The sequence below is a fragment of the Penicilliopsis zonata genome (assembly GCF_001890105.1).
Source record: "Penicilliopsis zonata CBS 506.65 unplaced genomic scaffold ASPZOscaffold_2, whole genome shotgun sequence".
NCBI classification, from domain to species: Eukaryota; Fungi; Ascomycota; class Eurotiomycetes; order Eurotiales; family Aspergillaceae; genus Penicilliopsis; species Penicilliopsis zonata.
The window spans coordinates 1553540-1571129 of NW_019208912.1; the positions used below are offsets into that span (position 1 = coordinate 1553540).

The 17590-nt window shown below is 49.6% G+C and overlaps 8 protein-coding genes across 8 annotated transcripts; 2 read left to right on the forward strand and 6 right to left on the reverse strand.

The window, feature by feature from the left end:
• Positions 1-179: 179 nt before the first annotated feature.
• Positions 180-1171, reverse strand: ASPZODRAFT_164138 (hypothetical protein). Its single transcript, XM_022726661.1, has 3 exons — positions 915-1171; positions 844-854; positions 180-787 (listed from the first exon to the last, which is right to left on the reverse strand). The coding sequence occupies exons 1-3, from the start codon at positions 1098-1100 to the stop codon at positions 283-285; spliced, it is 702 nt and encodes a 233-aa protein (XP_022584646.1). The 5' UTR covers positions 1101-1171; the 3' UTR covers positions 180-282.
• Positions 1172-2199: 1028 nt separating this feature from the next.
• On the forward strand, positions 2200-3379 carry ASPZODRAFT_1114956 (hypothetical protein). Its single transcript, XM_022721019.1, has 3 exons — positions 2200-2348; positions 2414-2451; positions 2510-3379. The coding sequence occupies exons 1-3, from the start codon at positions 2303-2305 to the stop codon at positions 3287-3289; spliced, it is 864 nt and encodes a 287-aa protein (XP_022584647.1). The 5' UTR covers positions 2200-2302; the 3' UTR covers positions 3290-3379.
• Positions 3380-3475: 96 nt separating this feature from the next.
• On the forward strand, positions 3476-4279 carry ASPZODRAFT_49197 (hypothetical protein; the record flags this gene model as incomplete). Its single annotated transcript, XM_022728408.1, has 1 exon — positions 3476-4279. A coding segment is annotated over one exon (804 nt), but the record flags the coding sequence as incomplete, so codon positions are not given.
• A 480-nt stretch (positions 4280-4759) lies between these two features.
• ASPZODRAFT_139460 (hypothetical protein) lies at positions 4760-6078 on the reverse strand (the record flags this gene model as incomplete). Its single annotated transcript, XM_022724555.1, has 3 exons — positions 4760-5339; positions 5386-5791; positions 5853-6078. The coding sequence occupies 3 exons, from the start codon at positions 6076-6078 to the stop codon at positions 4760-4762; spliced, it is 1212 nt and encodes a 403-aa protein (XP_022584649.1).
• Positions 6079-6295: 217 nt separating this feature from the next.
• On the reverse strand, positions 6296-8359 carry ASPZODRAFT_128759 (hypothetical protein). Its single transcript, XM_022722104.1, has 2 exons — positions 8118-8359; positions 6296-8060 (listed from the first exon to the last, which is right to left on the reverse strand). The coding sequence occupies exons 1-2, from the start codon at positions 8133-8135 to the stop codon at positions 6390-6392; spliced, it is 1689 nt and encodes a 562-aa protein (XP_022584650.1). The 5' UTR covers positions 8136-8359; the 3' UTR covers positions 6296-6389.
• Positions 8360-8683: 324 nt separating this feature from the next.
• Positions 8684-10562, reverse strand: ASPZODRAFT_1115189 (hypothetical protein). The gene is made up of 5 exons (XM_022721020.1): positions 10052-10562; positions 9764-10002; positions 9237-9701; positions 9061-9166; positions 8684-8975 (listed from the first exon to the last, which is right to left on the reverse strand). The coding sequence occupies exons 1-5, from the start codon at positions 10386-10388 to the stop codon at positions 8728-8730; spliced, it is 1395 nt and encodes a 464-aa protein (XP_022584651.1). The 5' UTR covers positions 10389-10562; the 3' UTR covers positions 8684-8727.
• A 3631-nt stretch (positions 10563-14193) lies between these two features.
• Positions 14194-16130, reverse strand: ASPZODRAFT_128762 (hypothetical protein). Its single transcript, XM_022722105.1, has 4 exons — positions 15979-16130; positions 15640-15924; positions 15210-15581; positions 14194-15152 (listed from the first exon to the last, which is right to left on the reverse strand). The coding sequence occupies exons 1-4, from the start codon at positions 16025-16027 to the stop codon at positions 14293-14295; spliced, it is 1566 nt and encodes a 521-aa protein (XP_022584652.1). The 5' UTR covers positions 16028-16130; the 3' UTR covers positions 14194-14292.
• A 268-nt stretch (positions 16131-16398) lies between these two features.
• ASPZODRAFT_128763 (hypothetical protein) lies at positions 16399-17256 on the reverse strand. Its single transcript, XM_022722106.1, has one exon. It carries the CDS (start codon positions 17113-17115, stop codon positions 16534-16536), a length of 582 nt encoding a protein of 193 aa, XP_022584653.1. The 5' UTR covers positions 17116-17256; the 3' UTR covers positions 16399-16533.
• Between the last annotated feature and the right edge of the window lie 334 nt (positions 17257-17590).

Here is a 17590-nt window from a genome sequence, read left to right on the forward strand (position 1 = left end):
ATGGTTGGAAGGAGAGGAAAGGAAGTTGAGAAAAGAGAGGAGGAAGTCGACGACATGAAGTGAGAGAAGCAGAAAGTGTCCTAAACACCAACCCTGGGTCAAATATTACATCACCGCAGTAATCACAGAGAAATATATACTACTCAGCACTAATTTTTAAACAACTACAGCCAGAATATCGACTATTTATCCTTAGAGTAGATCTTATAGATGTTAATTAGTAGCTAACTATCATTGGCCAAGTCAACAAAGATATCGTCGGTCAAGTAAAAGGTGAGTAAGTTAATCAGCATTCCACAAAGGAGTAACGGAGAATCCAATCACCCCCTCAGTGAAGGTATAACAGGTATCCTCGTTATCCGGGGTGAAGGTGACGATGGCGTCACCGGTGCAGTCCTCAGTCGTGTAGCCAATAATCTCCCAGCCATCGTTGTCGACGGAACTGCCACAGGCCCAAGTGTACTCGACTCCCAGGTTCAGGTAGTAGCAGTCGGTGGGGTCATTGAGGGAGATGGTGGCGCCGTACTCGGAGCATTCGTTGCTCTCGCTGGACAGCAGCAGCTCGACGTCAAAGGTGGCGGGGATGCCGTACGAGGAGTTGGCGGGGATGCTGGTGATCGCCCCCGTCAGGTTGGACAGCAGGTGGCCGTCGTAGTTGGCGATGTACTCCTCCAGATCGAGAGTGGACGTCTTGTCGTTCTTTGAGGACGTTGCGTCGCAGTAACACTGCAGCGTGGACCCGCTGTCGACGAGGGTGCAGTCGTCGCAAGTGTCCCAGTAGGCACCACTAGAAAGAAAAGAAGGATAAATAGATATACTTGATGAATGTGTTGTAGAGCTTACTCGGTTTTCCACTAGAGGTAGAGTCGTTAGCAAAGAATGGACAGAAGAGGCTGAAGGAGAGAACAACGTACCTCGAGAGTTCCCTCGGAGTTTTCAATCTTGGTGGGCAGGTAGACACTGCTGCTGATGGTACCGCCATCGTCGGTAGGACAGGTACCAACCAGCCATCCCTCGCTGTAGTAAAGGTCGGTGCATTCAGTGGAATAGCCCTGGCAATAGGCCAGGGTGAGTCCGGACAGGAGGAGGAAAGCCTTCATTGTGAGGAAGATGGTGTGATGAGAGGGAGAGGGAGAGGGAGAAGGATGGGAGAAGGATGGGAGAGAAGGATAGAGAGAAGGGAAGGAGATGAGATTGAGAAGGAGGGAAACAAGCCTTTATACCCATCTTCAGGCCTCGCTGACCCCTGGTCTAGTGGCTGAAGCTGAATGATGGATTGCAGCAATAGTGCTGGTTAGTTAGTGCTGACAATTAGTTATAGGACTGCATCCCTACATATATTAGTAGTATCTCGGTTACATTAGCTGATAATTAGTAGTTAGTTAGCTACTTAACTTTAAGCTTATATTATTGCAAGAGCTATTTTAACCATGATTCTATAATCTAATGAGATTGATCTCATCCAAATCCAATTGATCAATTCGATCTACACATAGTTGATCAATTCGATCTACACATAGCTACTTGATCTTCTGCATCCATCCTGAAGAAAGCAAAATAAGCTTAGATTGAGTTAATTAATATCGCTTACGACTCCTTCAGCGCCTCCTGCAGCCAAATCACATTATCGGGCCTCTAAATAAGTCCGGGCGATAGTCTAGACTATAATATGGAGTCCCTGACTCTATTATGGAGTAGTTATTGCGGGCAATAAGCACTATTTCATAGTCCATGGGAATACGAACTGACTAGGTGTTTACCCCTCTTTTATACTCTATAGTTATTAGTCCTTTACTTTCTAGCTATTCCTATTATGAGATAGTATATTTTATTTATTATATATAGTATGATTAATATAGAAACTGAGTCAGTCTGCTTACAGAGTAAGACTATATAAAATTTCACTATATAATATAGAGTATAAGAGAGAGTATAAGAGAGAGGAATACCTTATATTTATACTTGATAACTATAGAATGACTAATCTATTGCTGCCTAACGGTAGATTATTAACCCCATTTAAACCCCAAACCCAGCCAATAGACTCCAATCATCACATATTAATCGTCTCACTACATAATGATAATCCCTTATAACTGGTGTGGCTGAAATAACAGCCTGTAAGACCAATCAGGCCTAGTCAGGGTCCAAGTGAGGCAGTGCGTCATAGCCACTTCCCCTCTGTCTTATTATTTCTCTTCTCTCTCTCTCTCTCTCTCTCTCTTCTCTTCTCTTCTCATCTTTCTTTCCATCTTCTATCTCATCTCTTCTGATTTACCTTTCATCCAATCATCAATCGACCATGGCGGCCAACGACTACTACGGACAGTATCCTCCCCAGCAGCAAGGCTATCAGTACCCAGCTGGAAGTTATCAACAACACCAGGGATACGGACAGCAGCAGCAGCAGCAGAACTATCCCCCTTATCAGCAGGGTCAACAGGAATACCAGCAACACAACCCGGAAAAACAGTCCTACAACCAAGGCTACACCCAAGGTTATAACCAGCCAAACCAAGGTTATGACCAGCCCAACAACCAGTATAACAACCAGCCTAGCAACCAGTATAATCAACCTCAGCAATACCAACAGCCCTACTCCAACGAACCCCACTCAGAGCAGCAACCTCCTCCATATGCCGAGAATGGCGAAGACAGAGGGTTTCTGGGGGCCATGGCTGGCGGGGCTGCCGGTGGTTTTGCCGGCCACAAGGTGAACCACGGCATCCTGGGCACGATCGGCGGGGCGATTGCAGGTTCGATTACCGAAGATGCCATCAAGAACAAGAAGAAGGAGAAGGAAGAAGAAAAGAAGAAGAAACATAAACTGTTCGGTCGGCCCTCGTCCTCCTCGTCTTCCTCCTCGTCCGACGACGAACACAAACACAGACCTCACCGATACACCCCAGACCATGACACCCCAGAGAGAGACCACCACCGCGGCGAACAACTGATGGGCAACTTCTCCTCCTCCTCCAGTGATATCCGGCTGACGTCCGAGTACGATCTCGAGGCCCACTGCAACTCCGTCTCGAGCCACCGCCACCATTCCCGCCTGCCCCTGAACAACGTGTTGAGCAACGACTACGGCCGTTTCCGCTGGTCCCGCGGCGGGAACTTTGCCGCCTCGGCAAGAAACGTTCGGTTGGTCGAGGGGGGAAGAGTGTTGGAAGCAGATCTGGGCGATGGACAGGGCGGCCACCGACGCGCGTGGGTCCGTCTTGACGAACGGATTTCCAACCAGAATGGCCATTTGATTTATCTAGATGGCCAGGAACAGTCTTGGTAGTTTGCTTCACTTGCTGAATATTTACTTCACTTGCTGAATTTACTTCACTTGCTGAATAATTTACTTTTTTTTTTATCTCTTTCTCGGATAAGATATCCAAAGTTTCGATTATAATGATATCATCACAACACCCCAAGTCTCCCCCCGCTCCCTAAAAATGCCACGGTCTTCCAGCTAACAATGAGCTCCGGCCCCGTCCAAGGCATTGCCGGTGCGTACACGGGCAACAGCCTCGCGGTACAGGCGGTGCTGATCAGCCTGCTCAGCGTGTCGCTCTGGAACGCCCTGGAACTGATCGTGCTGGTGTTGGGGTACTTCCGCGTGCACCGCGGCCTGTACTTCTGGTCTCTGCTGATCACTGCCGGCGCGGGCGTCATTCCGGATGTGATAGGCCTGCTGCTCAAGTACTTTGCGCTGGCTCCCATCGCCGTGCCTGTCACCGTCTCCACGTTCGGCTGGACGGTGATGGTGACGGGTCAATCGTTGGTGCTGTACTCGCGTCTGCATCTCGTCGTGCACAGCCAAAAGCTGCTGATGAGTGTACTCTGCATGATCATCGCAAATGCCATCCTCTTTCAAATCCCGCAGATCGTCCTCTCGTACGGCGCCGTGTACGGGCCCAGCACGTTCAGCTTCATCCTCGTCTTCAACACGTGGGAGAAGGTGCAGCTTGTGATCTTCAGCTTGCAGGAAGTCATCATCTCCAGCATCTTCATCGTCCAGGCTGTTCGGCTCTTGCGTCTTTTCCCAGAAAGCCATGCAGATTCAGATCTAGATGTACATACCCCGAGCCACCGTCGCAGCCGCAGACGCGTGCGCATCATGTACCAATTGCTAGCCATCAACACGGTCCTCATCGCCATGGACATCGCCCTCCTGGCGCTCCAGTATTCGAACCTCTTTCTCTTCCAGACCGTCTTCAAGGTTTTTTTCTATTCTGTCAAGCTGAAGCTCGAGGTTGCCGTTCTCTCGAGGCTGGTTCTTGTCGTACGGCCTGAAGAGGATTCACTTAGTACCAGTGAAGTCAATTAGTATATTGAAATACATTAAACTAGTTGTACAGACAATCTTATACAAATATAGCAATATGAGGGATTTATTGTACTATCAACTGGTCGAAAATGAGGGATTTATTTTAGTATCAACTGGTCGAAATTGGAATTCTTTATATAGGGATTCATCTATCTCTTCTATTTTATTCCTCTTCCCTTTCTCCTCCTCTCCTCCTATCTAGTATACTATCCTCTCCTACATACTATCTACTATTCTCTATATTATGCGGTTTATCATCCTGCTCACCCTCTTCCTGACCCTCGCCATCGCCCAGGACTGTTGCGAAGACCCTCCTGGATGCGGCTGCCCAGATAATTGTTCAGGGGTACGTTTATCACTGATAGAGATAGCTCAGCATTGACGTGTATAGCTCTGTGATGGCTGCTGCCCTAAGACTTAAACATTATACTATACCTACTACTTAGTGCTGAAAATCAATTTCCCCCTCCGTTCATACAAGATATCGATCCATAGAAACCGTTTAAGAACCTCGCGCGTCTCCCGCCACGTAGAGAGCCCACACTCCCCCAGCGTGGCTTGTAGACATGTCCTCCTCTCGCTCCCTGCAAACCCTTCAATGAAAAGCAACCACAGTCGGAGATCGGGCTGGATGTCCTTCAGACAGGGGAACCTCTTCGGTGCGATCAGGGGGGGGAATAGACTATCCTGCCCCTGGAGGAAGACATGGCTGGTGAAACTCAACAGGGCGAGACGGACGGCTTCGTCGCGCGAGTCTGCGGCAAACCTCATTTTCAACAGACGGTACATGACGCTCGTCATCGTCTCTTGAAGGAGAACGGGCGAGATGCGCGTCTTGTTCTCGCCGGCGAGATTGGCGATCGCGCAAAAGTGGTGCATGCTGCTCCAGACGATGTGTAGCTGCTGATCCAGTCCGTAGATGGGCTCTGTAATATTTGTCTCGTCAGAGGGATACAGTTCCAGAGCTTCTGAGAACATCGGTTCGCAGTTATATTGTACCGCAAGCGCAATATCCGATCTACAATTAGCATATCACACTGTTTCCTTTGGAGAAGAAGAACTACCTGACGGTCTCGAAAAACAGTTTCTGCCGTTGAAAAGAAGAAATCCCCCCCCTCAGGTCTATGATGCAGTGTAATCCACGTAGGTGATGCTGCGCGGTAGCCACGTCCCCCATGAGATGCGCACACAAGGCCAGGATTAGAACCTTGCGCACCATCAGATCCGAGACTTCCTGGTTCTTCAACTGCTGTCGCACAAGGCTCACCCCGCTGATGAAATGCCGTCTCGCCCGGTTACTCATCACGCAAGTCTTTTCCACCGCCGTTTCGATGAAGACGTCCGCTGCAAAGAGCATGAGATGGAGGAGGGCCGTGTCCTGGCGTAGGTAATCGAGCCATGTTGCTTCATGGACAGGGAAGTCGGTCAAAACCGCCAGAGGGAAGAGAACCCTGACGGAAAGACTGGTAACTACGTAGAATATTCGTTAATTGATATATTACATCGTATTATAATAAGGCGAGCTGCTTACACTCCATCAATCGCCCGAACAGGCGCGGATCCACCGCCGCAAGCTCAGTACACGACAGCTCCGAGCCCAGACGCGGGGGAATCGTATTATACGCCGTTTTCAAGGCTTCGATGGAGATCTCGAGGCGCCTTCGTCGATCTGGACGCGGTCGTGCGCGGTTTTTGCCCTGCATGACGTGGCTGCGCAGGCTGCGTGGGGAGGTCTCGGAGACGAGAATAAAGGCCATAGTGGGTATATCCCAGCCCAATCGTATAGAAAAATAGATATCAAGCGATGTGGTAGGGCAGTGGTTGTGATGTGGAGGAAAGGAGAACTCGAGGCGAGGAGCTGCTTATAATACTGTTTTCCTGTTCGGGATCGAAATATCCGTAGCTTCACAGGCCGTTTTGGCTCCACCTCGTCAGCCCTATTTTTGTCGTAAGATTTAGAACATAAATAGAGGTTATAAAACGATCTACTCAGTGATCAGTGTATGTAGACTGCTAGCTGAATAGCTGTATATTTATAGCTATGTTATTCTACCGCCAGGTATAGTGTCTAGCAAACACCACGATGAATCCCCTCACTCATCGGCCGTTTAGCCTTCCTAGGATCCTTCTGCCCCAGACTCTGATGCTCCTTCTCCACGCTATGGCTGAACGGCTGCCACGCGCTGAGATCCGGGACCTCGTTATCAATCAGCGCCTGCGTGACGCTGCAGATATCCGCGATGAGACGGTCGATCAGGTCGAGGTTGTGCGACTCGCGGACCACCACGCGCAAGATCTCCGTCTTCTCCTCGTTCGGCGGCAGCGGGTAATTCGGGATGATGTACTGCTTTGCGCGGAGGAGGTTGGAGATGGCCGCCTGTTTGATATTCGGGTGTTTGGCGTGGAAGTCGTCCGTCAGCGTGAATGCCACGACGGGTAACCCGGCGTTATACGCATCGGAGCGTTCGCTGGCAAGGAAAGGCGTGTCCACCTTCGTGGCGTCGTATGCAAAGTCGCCCTTCTTCCGGTGGATGTCGCTCACACAGCGGTACCAGCCCGTGGCTTCCAGCGCGCGAGACAGCAGTCGCGCGTTGGCGAGTGCGTTCTCCATCACGGCTCGGTACCCGTTGAACCCCAGATGCTCGAGCATAAAGTACTGTCCGATCACCTGAGCGCCCGGGCGGGAGAAATTCAGCGTGTACGACTCCTCCGTGCCACCCAGGTAGTGCAGTTCGAAGACGAGATGCTTGGGCAGCTGGCTCTCGTCACGCCAGATGATCCAACCCACACCTGCGTAGACGAGGCCAAACTTGTGACCGGAGACATTGATCGATTTGACCCGCGGCAACTCAAAGTTCCACTTGAAGCCGGCACCCGCGTAAGTGAAGGGGGCGATGAAGCCGCCGCTGGCTCCGTCGACGTGGATGGGCACGTCGACGCCCGTCTCGGCCTCGAAGTCGTCCAGGATGCGTGAGATCTCCTCGACGGGCTCGTAGTGGCCCGTGTACGTGCTGCCGAGGATGACAAACACGCCGATGGTGTTCTCGTCCAGCTGCTCGCGCACCAGCGCCGGATCAAGTCGGTACCGACTGCCCTCGCTGACAGGCAGAATGCGGGCCTCGACCTCAAAGTATCGGGCGAATTTCTCGAGCGCGACCTGCGCGTTGGCGCCCATCAGAATGTTCGGCTTGGTGGTGTCTTTACCCTCCGCCATCCGCTTCTCCTGCCATCTGCGTTTCATCGCCAGCCCGCCGAGATGGATCGCCTCGGAGGAGCCCGTGGTCGCCGTCCCGATCGGCGTCTCCCCCTTCTGCGCCCCCCACAGGTGCGCGATGATGCTCACGCACCGCGCATGCATGTCCATCATGGCCGGGTACTCGTCGCAGTCGGACATGTTCTTGCTCAGGTTCTCGATGATTAGCTGCTCCGCCTCGCGCTCCATGTACGTCCCCACAAAGCTCGCCAGGTTCAGGTTTGGCCGGCCATCGAGGTCTAGCTCATCCTTGAGCATCTGGTGTACCGCGTCTGCGGGGGCGCCGTCCTTCGGGATCCGGTGCTTCGTCAACGCCTGCTGCGACGCGTACCGGCTCGCGTACGGATGGATATCGTTGTCGCCTTGGCTTCCTCCGCCTCCGCTTCCTGCTGCTGCTACTCTTGCAGCTCTAGCAGCGTGGACATGCTTGCCGCGCTGGGTGTGAGGGGCGTCGTGCAATTTGGCGACAAGCTCGTCGGCGTCGATCTAGAGTATGAGTATTAGTATACTAAGCTTGGTACTGCTTAGTGGAAGGGTACTTACATGCTTTGCAAGAGCCATTTTGATAATATATGACAAATTCGAACAACGGATAACTCTGTAACTGATGAATGTAGTTGATGAATGTACAATGGATGAAAGAAAGAAGTGAAGAGGAAGTGAAGGTGAAGAGGGGAAGCTTTTGTAGCAGCCGATGACATCATGGGCCTCGTAATCAGGATCCTTGCCAGGCAAATGTTTGTCGTATATTATGAGATGTTAGGATTCATCAAACTATTTATAATAAATTCCTTTTATGATCTGTAGTTGGTCAGTTACTCCAGTGTAGTCATCATTACTTAATGCTCACTGTCGTCTCGAAGTACTATACTCCGTAGTCTTCTCAGCAGAAGTGATACTTGACAAGAGACATAACCCATCTTCAGTTCTATCCTTTGAAGGATATAGGATTCGTCTTCGTATAGCTCTCGATAATCAAGATAGACTGTGCTTCATCATGGTTCTGAGACGGATGATTGCCTCGACAGGTAGAGTTGTATTCCAAGAATTGTTTGACAAAAAATAAAGACCTCTGTCGGTAATCTTGATGATCAAACCAAAATAAACAATTCATATATATAAATATAACAGAAATAGAGAGAAAGCAGGCTCCCTACACATTATCTGCGTTGTTCGGATCCATTTTCATAGGTGGTTCTGGATCCTTGTCCTGTTGATCCTGCCCAGCCAGACTCCTCGTCTCACCATCCGCTGGATCCTGCTGGTTTCTTGTTTGATTATTTTCTCTCTTTTTCATTTCATTCCAGTGCTTTTCTGCTTTCTGTTTGACCAGTACTTTCAACAGGCTCGCGTTGAAAGCAAAGGGCACGAAGACCAGAGAGAAACCAAGAGAAGCAACAACTAGGAGCAGACAGGTAAGAAGATGAAAGCATCCGAGGGTATTCAGTGGATCCAAATCCAAAAAAAAGAAAGAAGAAAAACTCACAGATGATCGGGAATATCCACCGTCCTTGATAAGTAACAGCTCCATCTTCGTGGGGGTAGTCTGCCACATTCAAGGCGAAAAGACTCACCAGGAATGAAGCAGGCAACTAACTCTGTATAAGCATGGAAACATTTTGACGAAAAGTAATTTGGAGCCTCAGGGAGAGTATCGCCTACAAAAACAATGGTGACCACCGTGAACACCATGACGCTGTCGCTTTGTCTGCGCGTCGCCTTGGCCTCGACGATGGTGGCTTCTTTCTGCTTCAGGTCGAGGAGGGAATTGATGGAATCCTGGACGCTTCGAACATCTTCAATCATGTCCTTGATCTGCTCTTCTCGTTCTGAGGGAGTCACCGGTCGATTCCATTCGGGCTTTCCGGTGGCTTTTTCCCAGAGAGCGCCGACGTGGATCTGGTCTTGAGCCAGATTTCGGAGCATGTTGAGCTCGTCCAGGATATCTTTGATCTCTGCCAGCAGCCCTGTCTCGACTTCGATGTCCTCGTAAGGGTTGTCTCGACTCCATTTGTACAAAAGGTCCCACACCTGCTCACCCCTGGTAGGCTTTTTACCCTTCTTTTCGTCATCAGAGCGTTTAAGCGACTTGAAGAAAGTGTCGAAGAGGATTGTTTCTTGGTCGCGCTGCATTTGGTCGCTCAGCTTCCGCTCTGTCTAAAGGAGAATTCATATTCAAAAGTACGCACCACCTGCTGAATTGATTCCCGAAATATCTCCATCGGAGACCTCTTGCCCTTCTCCGCGTTCGTAATCTCGATTTCTTGAGCATCAAATAAATTTGCAGCCGTGTCCATGATGAGTCCCACAATGTCGCTGACTAGAAATTCTGAGTTGCCATTCTGATCCCGAAGCTTGTTGAGAATGCGTTGTAGGAAAGTGATTTGGGCATCATCTGGTTGGTGCGTTGTGCTCGTGATGATGGTATCTGGAGATGTTGGATCGTTATCCTAGCTTCAAGGATAGCAAGGACATACCATCGTAAAGAACCCATATCCACAATTGGTTCACCATCAGAATCTGTTTCTTTGACATGATGTCAGGGCTGACGGGTGTCGAGGACGAACTTTTCTTTGTCGCTTCTTCCAGCTTTTTGCGCTGTGCGTCGAAATATCGGCCTACCACCTGGCTCTGGTCTCGTTCCTGAGTATTTTCAAGAGATGCATAGTAGTATTGATCCAAGGTCAGAGACTCATGTACGACCTTGCTGACTTTTTGACCACCAGACCTGACCTCGTAGTCGTGTCCTAATTGTGAGGGCTTCGATTCACCTGTCGTTTTCATTGGAGCTTCCCCCCAAAACAGGTATGGCATCTGCAAGAAAGCTTCAGTCACCGAGAAACAAATGGAAGGGGGAAGGGGCGAGACGAACGTAGACGGCGAGGGTTTCTATTTGCTGCTTGCTGGCCCTGGCCTGTTGGATGTTCTTGGTTTGACCGTCTTCATTCATTGTTGCACTGTGTTTCGTCATTCTAGGTCGAGTCTATAGTGGTTAGATTTACCATAATGTCTGAAGATACTACCAACCTGAAAATGCGGTTTCATATAGCTCTTTTGTCCACCAGCAGGAAGCTCTGACCGGCTCTTCTTCACAAAATCGGCTAATTGGACATGGGAAGTCTGGTTTTTCCGCTTTTCATATGAAATTTGAACCATTAGCTCCTAGGACATGTCAGTGCTGAGTGAAACTTTTTGAAAGCAAGGAATAGGGACAACCTCGGCGAGAAGAAGCTATAAGAGAAGAAAGGGAGATCAGTCTCAGAACTCTTTTTTCTATCTTTCTTGGATGGCTCACATCATTCACTGGAATATGAATCCATCGTATCTTGCGAGATGGCGTTCGAGTTCCAGCTCGCCCCGAAGTTCCCTTCTCACCCTTTTTTTTCTCATTCCGTTCCTGCTCAGTATCACTTGATTCCTCTACGTGGCGCTCTCGTTTGAAGAGTCTATCCATGAAGGCTTGATAGTCCTTGCTCTCATTATTCTTCATGATATCCTCGGGCCCTCGGTTGTATATGATTTCGAGCATGTTGCGTCGCTTGAGCTTGAAGGTGAATCGATTATCTGCAATAAACAAGTCCAGTACTGTTCCAATCGTCGGGCAGTTTGTTGGGCGTGGATACCGGAACTGTGGCGACGCTCCGTCGTCTTTTGGAGGTGGTCGTACCGGCGGAGGGTTCTGAAAGAGACCTTGAATCATCAATTCCACCCTGTTCATGGGCTGAACCCAATTTTCCATTGTGCTCTCGCATTCCTTGATGTTGTTTTCACCAGAATAGAGACCACTAGAGAGCAGCCCCCAAACTGCTAGGGAGAATCTATGGTACACTGCCCACTGCAGGGGTGTCTTTTTATCATTAAGCTGATGAAAAGAAACAGTTCCAAATTCCGGTCGAGTCATGAGCGTGTGAAAGGGATCCTGCTCTCCTTCGGCATATCGCCGAGCTGCAGCTTTGATGACAAGTTCTGCATTCTCGGTGTATGGGAATACAAAAAAGTTTTCAAGACTGTTTATCACTTCAAACAAATCTGTCCAGAGAAAATCCTCAAAATTTGGATTGATTTGTTCATCCCTAGCCGAGGTATGTTCCGAAGTTTCTGCAGATTTGGAGAGAGCATTCTCGTCCTGTCTTGTTTGGTACTTGGTGTGCCAGTACGATGGCAGAAGATCCAGTTGCTTCTCTCTAGACCCAACTATTGAGATCAAAGTTTCGTCATCGTCTGTTTCTCCGATGGTAGCCTGCAGCCATCTTTCCAGGCCTGCTTTGTCGGTTTCTTCGTCTGGTTGCTTTTCCTTAAGGCGAGCAAGCAGCCTTCGAACCATCCCAAAATGTCCCATATTGGCGGCAGCATGGAGGGGAGTGATCCTCTTAACCGCCTCTGCCAAGATTAGACTCGGCTTTAACCAGTCGGACATGAATCGTTCCAAAATGCTGGTATTATTGGCAAGCGCAGCTACATGTAGCCATGTGGCTCCATTTCGGTCCCCTGCAGTGTCCAGCCCTTGGTAATCGCCTGGCTTCATGACTTGCTCCAATATCTTATCGTCATTGTTGAGGAGAGCCCAGTAGACAGTTGCCTTGACCTCTTTCTGGAAATCGTCGGGGTCTCCCTCCCGATTGGGCTCCTGGGCCCATTGTAAAAGCCACCCGGACACCCGTTTTCTTTCTCGCGGCGGCGAAACATAAACCTGATCTTGCACTGGGCTTTGAGGAAAATACACCCTTGACCGCAGCAATTGGAAAATGATCGCAGGATTGCCAGCACTAATAGCATCAGTTAATGGTGTGTCTCCGTAGAAATCTTCCATAGCAACGACTGTCTTCAAACAATCCTCATTTGAACGATCCGGGCCATCAGCTAAAAATTCAAGAAGAATCCTGAGTGTCTCGGGGTCTTTGTGGTAACAGGCTTGATGTAACGGGTTCCTCCCATCATTTGTTGTGGCTGTGGGACTTGCGCCGGCTGCAAGAAGGAATCGCAGGGTCGAGTGGGAGTTATAGAAGGAGGCGTTCAACAACGGTGTGAATCCCTGATCATCTCTGACCTCGAGATCTGCGCCCCCTTCGACCAAACACTCGCAGGTCTTTGACTTGTCTTCTGAGGCTGCTAGATGCAGGGCGGTTTCGTCCGAATCATTTCGTAGCCCTACAAGGTCGCGCCGGACTGATAAGAGCATCTTGATAATCTCGAGATGACCATTTCTCGCTGCGAGGTGCAACGCAGTGTATCCATCTCTACCCCGAGCTTCAACGTTGGCGCTGGCATTGAGTAGATGCTGGACAATGGCAGTTTTTCCATCCTCGGTAGCGAGCAGAAGAGCTGTTTTACCAATTCCCGCCTCCACTTCCAAGAGATCTTTATTCTTTGCCAGGAGGCTGTCGACAGCCTCCACATCCCCTTGAATGACAGCGAAGTGCAGTAAACACTCACTGTACTCCTGAGCCTCGGTGTTTGCGCCCTTCTCGAGGAGAAACTGGACGACCAGATTTCTTCCATTTTTAAACGCACGAAGGAGAGGCGTCTCGCTGGCCTTGTTGCGCAGCTCAAGTAAGCCAGGATTCCTTGCAAAAATCAGTTTGACGCCTTCTAAATCCCCTTCTCCCACAGCTATATGTAATAAGGTATTCTTGTCTTCATCACAGATTTTAGTGTCTGCTCCACTTTCAAGGAGAAACTGGACAATTTGCGTTTGTTTATGTTGAATAGCATGATAGAGGGGTGTTTTGCTATCCTTGTTGTGTAGTTCTAGTAAACCCAAATTCTTTGTCAAGAGCAGTTTGACGATTTCTAGATGCCCCCCTCCTGCAGCCAGGTGAAGTGCGGTGAAGTTGAAGAAACCACGAGCTTCGGTGTTTGCTCCTTTGTCAAGCAGAAACTCAACAGCAGTTTTCATTCCTCTCCCAGCTGTATGGAAGAGGGGAGTTTCGTCGAAGTGGTTCCGCGACTCCAAGAGACGCTCTCCGCCGACTCGAAGAATCAACTCAGCGACCTCGAAATGGTTGCTCGTGACAGCCGCGAATAATGGATTACTTATATCTAAATCCCCAGTGTAGGCGAATACGTTCGCCTTTTGAGCCAGGAGCAGCTTCGAAATGACATAACGACCTAGAAATGCCGCCAGGATCAACGGAGTGGGGTTTCCAGCGATGTTGATATTGTCCGGGAAGGCGAAAGAAAGTCGGGCTTCGAGGATGTCAGGGTGCTCAAGCAGCAGTTTTTCCACGACTGCTGCCTGGCCGTTTTTGATTGCGTCTCGAATTTCCCTCGCTCTTTTGTCTTGGTCTGCGGCTTCAGCTCTCGAGTCGGAGGAAATAAAACGGTCTATTGAGAGGGCAACAAGATCAGCAACATGATCAGCAGAAGATCTTTGAGATATAGTGATATGTACGTACCATCGGAGTCTGCCATGTCGACTTTGGGGTGAAGGAGAGAAGAGAAGAGAAGAGGGGAGAAGAAAGAGGGGAAGAGTCAAGCTGAGGAAAAGAAGCTCAGCCTGACTCGTGACTTGTGCCAACAAACAACATCCTGGTCGGAGGGAATTTGTGACACAAAATACTTGAAACAGGGAGATTTATATATATTTTTTATATTCTATCCAACTGTTATTTTGTAGATTAAGAATATTATATATAAAATTCTAGTATAAATTCTATCATAGCATACACAGAGGGTATACTTACTACAAATACTGTAGACCCGTATATCAGTTCTACCCCTATCTGGCATCGAACGGCCACATTTTGTTCGCTTTCTCGACTGTAAGACCATCGCCCTGTGCCTCGGACTCTCTAGCAGTCTGCATCCATTCGTCGTACGCCGCGCGGTGGGCATCTTTCGCAGCACCCCAAACATCATTCGGCACCCACCCATCGGAGTTTGTGTGCAGGGAGCTCTTGAGCCAGGCCTTGAGTTTCTGGACGGTTTCGAAATCCTCGTAGTCTGTCGCGTGGCTCTTCACCTCCTCGTCGGAGGGAGAGTATGGACAAAGACCCTGCAGGCCCAGTTCGTTCCAGCGAGCCGAAAGCTCGATCAATTCCTGACGGACGGCGGGGGCGCTGTCCCTCCATGTCGTGTGGCAGTAGTGGAAGAGACGAAAGAAAGTCGGGTCTAGTAATCGGGCGGGACGTAATTTGGGTACAAGGCCCTTCATGCACACATCGTATGTTTGATAACATATAGATGCATCTTTCCGGTCTCGTTCTTCGCAGTGACTGCTCACGCCGCTGCTTTCCTCTGGAAGGGCAGCGAAATCTGGCGTCTCGTTGGCATAGATGAATGCAGGCTCAACGCTAGTAGACTGCCAATCAATCAGGCCGGTGATGATAGTTGGATCCTCGGGAGACATGAAGATGTTTCTCATGTGGAAATCCGGGTGGAGGAGAGTGGGAGCAGCGGCGTCCTGCACACGCTTATCTTCAACCAACCTCTGCATCATTTCTTGGCTCGTGTTCAATAAATAGATGTGATCCCGAATGGATCCTTGATGGGGCAGCTCATCGAATATCGCTTCTTCTTTCGGTAAACGAGAAAACCCAGTCTCTATCAAGCCACGACAATAACTTTCAAGGCCTCTCCCTGGATTCGCACGTCCTGCATTAGAGGTATTCTAGAAAGGGGTCGAGGGAAGCTCACAGGGACCGCAGTCGGGACTTGGACCACCGTAGAGCTCAGTTTCTCCCGGGTTCCGGTTCCAAAAGATTGGACTGCAATGCGGACCAATGCAAAAACCCTGCTCGAGAGGGATCTTGGCGCGGGTGTCTATCGGCGCATCTGAGAAGTAGAGACTGCCATAGGCCGGGAAGTCCAAAGCTGCCATCTTCTTCATTGCCAGCGACAGCGCCTTTGTACACAGCATATGCTGCTCCGAGTTCATGGTAGGCCATAGCTGGTGCAGCTGGACACCCTTCACATGCTCCTGGATGATGTACTCTGCGCCAACCGGATTCGAGGAGTCATCACTCCAGTCCAGGACTTTCGGTATCGGAAGCGAGACTTTGCTCTGTACTATCAACAGCACCGAGTGAGCATTTATCACCGAGTCACGATAGATGGTCAAGCTCACGGTATGTCATTGTTGCCACTTCAGAATTGGTCGTTAACCTGGGTGGACCAGCAATGGGGGTTGATAGCCTTGCCACCACACAAGCACTGTTGTCCATTGTCAAGAGAAATACTCGATTGAACCCCCCTTCTCGCTTTTCGTGCTTGACAACCCTGTGTGCCCCGGGACAGGCGTGAACAGCCCTGTCACAGAGAGCAGAGAAGTCAAACTGAATATAGCGAGAGGTTCGCTCCAGCTCGTCTCGGTTGAGCCATCTTCCACCGGTGTAAGCATAAGGATTTTGATCTAGAGACAGTCAGCGAGTAATGCCTCGATAGGCCAGTGTCCTCTGCTACTGACGTATGGTGGGTAAGAGACGCGGCGAAATGATGCTCGATCTGTTGCCCATGGTATATAGACTTTGCTGAGCGAACCACAGCGTCGCAGATGCAGTATTGCGGGTGAAGACGGTCTCAGAAATCAGAGCATCTGGAGATGTCGTTGGGGAGTTGGGAATGCAGTGATAATCAGATAAGCCGATAGCGGTGAGAAAAATACAACATTGAGCTTAAATAATAGCTAGATATAGTAGATATTATACAAGATACAAAATACTTATCTATATCAAGTCTAGACTTGCCATAGTAATTATTTGGTATTCAGTATAGTATTCAGTTAGTACTGATTATGTAGTATGTATACAATCAGGAATCTATGATTACTATCTACTGATACTCTTTAATCATGTCTACTAGTATCTATCAAGCGTATGGTTATAATTCAGATAACGAGTGGTATTCAAGACAACAAGATATACAAAGAGTGTATAGAAGAAAAGGTGAGAAGAAAGAAAGAAGAAAGAAAGAAGAAAGAAGGATATAGAAGAAGAGAAGAAAGTTTACAGAAGAAGAAAGATTAAGCAGTGAAGGTCGAAGCAGTAGCAGAGGCCGAGGCAGTCACGGCCGCCGACACCGGGCCCTGCGAGGTGCTCGAGTCCGACGCCCCCGTATCAAACTCGTACAGGGTCTCATCGAGGATCTCCCACTCGATGGAGACGTGGCCGTCGTCGCAGGCCTCGCCGCCGCTGAGCTCGTTGAGCACGGTGTAGCTGAAGTCGAGGCCCGGGGCGCCCTCGGCGTTCCAGGTGTCGCTGTCGGCAGAGCCCTCGGCGCAGCGCTCGCAGCCGTCGCCGATGAAGAGCGGCAGGTCGGACTTGACGCCGTTGATGGTGACGACGACCCGCTTGCCGCAGTAGGTCTCCATGTTGTCGACCAGCTGCGTGTGGTTCATGGCCACCAGGTAGTTGCTGTTGATCGTGTCCAGCGACAGAGCGGTCACCTGGCTGCACTCGACGTCGCCCAGGTTCTGGCTGGAGAAGGAGGTGCCGCAGGCGTCGACGTCGGAGATGTCGTAGTAGTACGTGCCGAAGCCGGAGCCGCTGTAGATGGACGAGGAGGCGGAGGCGCCCAGAGCAAAGAGGAGAGTGGAAGCGAACATTGTATAAGAGTATAGAAGGGAATGTATCAAAGATAGACTGAAAGACTGAATCAGACTATGAAGGAATGAAGTCTGAAGACTAGAGAATGAAGTCTAGAGAATGAAGACTAGAGAATGAAGACTAGAGAATGAAGACTAGAGAATGAAGTCTAGAGAGTGTTGATGGACAGAATCATTGAGAGATCGAGGGGTTTAAATAACTATTACTCTGTCTATTAGACTCTATGATGTCCGCTTTGTTCCTGTTGCTGCAATACATCTAATAGGCTACCACACTTGAATATCAGGTCTAACTTTTTCATATCTACAAATGCGGAAGTGTGCCTGATATCCCCTCTTCCAACTGGTGTTCCTGGATGGGTTTTGGCGGAATAGAGTTCACAATTCCTTCAAATATGGGTCTATGTCTATGGTCTATGGTTCCTCTGGCGGGGTTGTCTTTATCCTCTGACTCTAGGCAGCTACTCGAAGCTAC

Excerpts from the sequence above, each read along its gene's own strand:
- ASPZODRAFT_128763 (XM_022722106.1), bottom strand. The coding sequence starts at position 17,115 with ATGTTCGCTTCCACTCTCCTCTTTGCTCTGGGCGCCTCCGCCTCCTCG.
- ASPZODRAFT_164138 (XM_022726661.1), bottom strand. The coding sequence starts at position 1,100 with ATGAAGGCTTTCCTCCTCCTGTCCGGACTCACCCTGGCCTATTGCCAG.
- ASPZODRAFT_128762 (XM_022722105.1), bottom strand. The coding sequence starts at position 16,027 with ATGGGCAACAGATCGAGCATCATTTCGCCGCGTCTCTTACCCACCATA. Across the intron at positions 15,925-15,978 it reads GCGTCTCTTACCCACCATAC|ATCAAAATCCTTATGCTTAC; the intron begins GTCAGTAGCAGA and ends GACTGTCTCTAG. Across the intron at positions 15,153-15,209 it reads AAGTCCCGACTGCGGTCCCT|GGAGAGGCCTTGAAAGTTAT; the intron begins GTGAGCTTCCCT and ends GTGCGAATCCAG.
- ASPZODRAFT_1115189 (XM_022721020.1), bottom strand. The coding sequence starts at position 10,388 with ATGCCATACCTGTTTTGGGGGGAAGCTCCAATGAAAACGACAGGTGAA. Across the intron at positions 9,167-9,236 it reads CGGTGGTCACCATTGTTTTT|TTGCCTGCTTCATTCCTGGT; the intron begins GTAGGCGATACT and ends ATACAGAGTTAG. Across the intron at positions 8,976-9,060 it reads GTGGATATTCCCGATCATCT|TTGTTGCTTCTCTTGGTTTC; the intron begins GTGAGTTTTTCT and ends GTCTGCTCCTAG.
- ASPZODRAFT_1114956 (XM_022721019.1), top strand. The coding sequence starts at position 2,303 with ATGGCGGCCAACGACTACTACGGACAGTATCCTCCCCAGCAGCAAG. Across the intron at positions 2,349-2,413 it reads GTATCCTCCCCAGCAGCAAG|AACTATCCCCCTTATCAGCA; the intron begins GCTATCAGTACC and ends CAGCAGCAGCAG. Across the intron at positions 2,452-2,509 it reads CAGGGTCAACAGGAATACCA|CCAAACCAAGGTTATGACCA; the intron begins GCAACACAACCC and ends GGTTATAACCAG.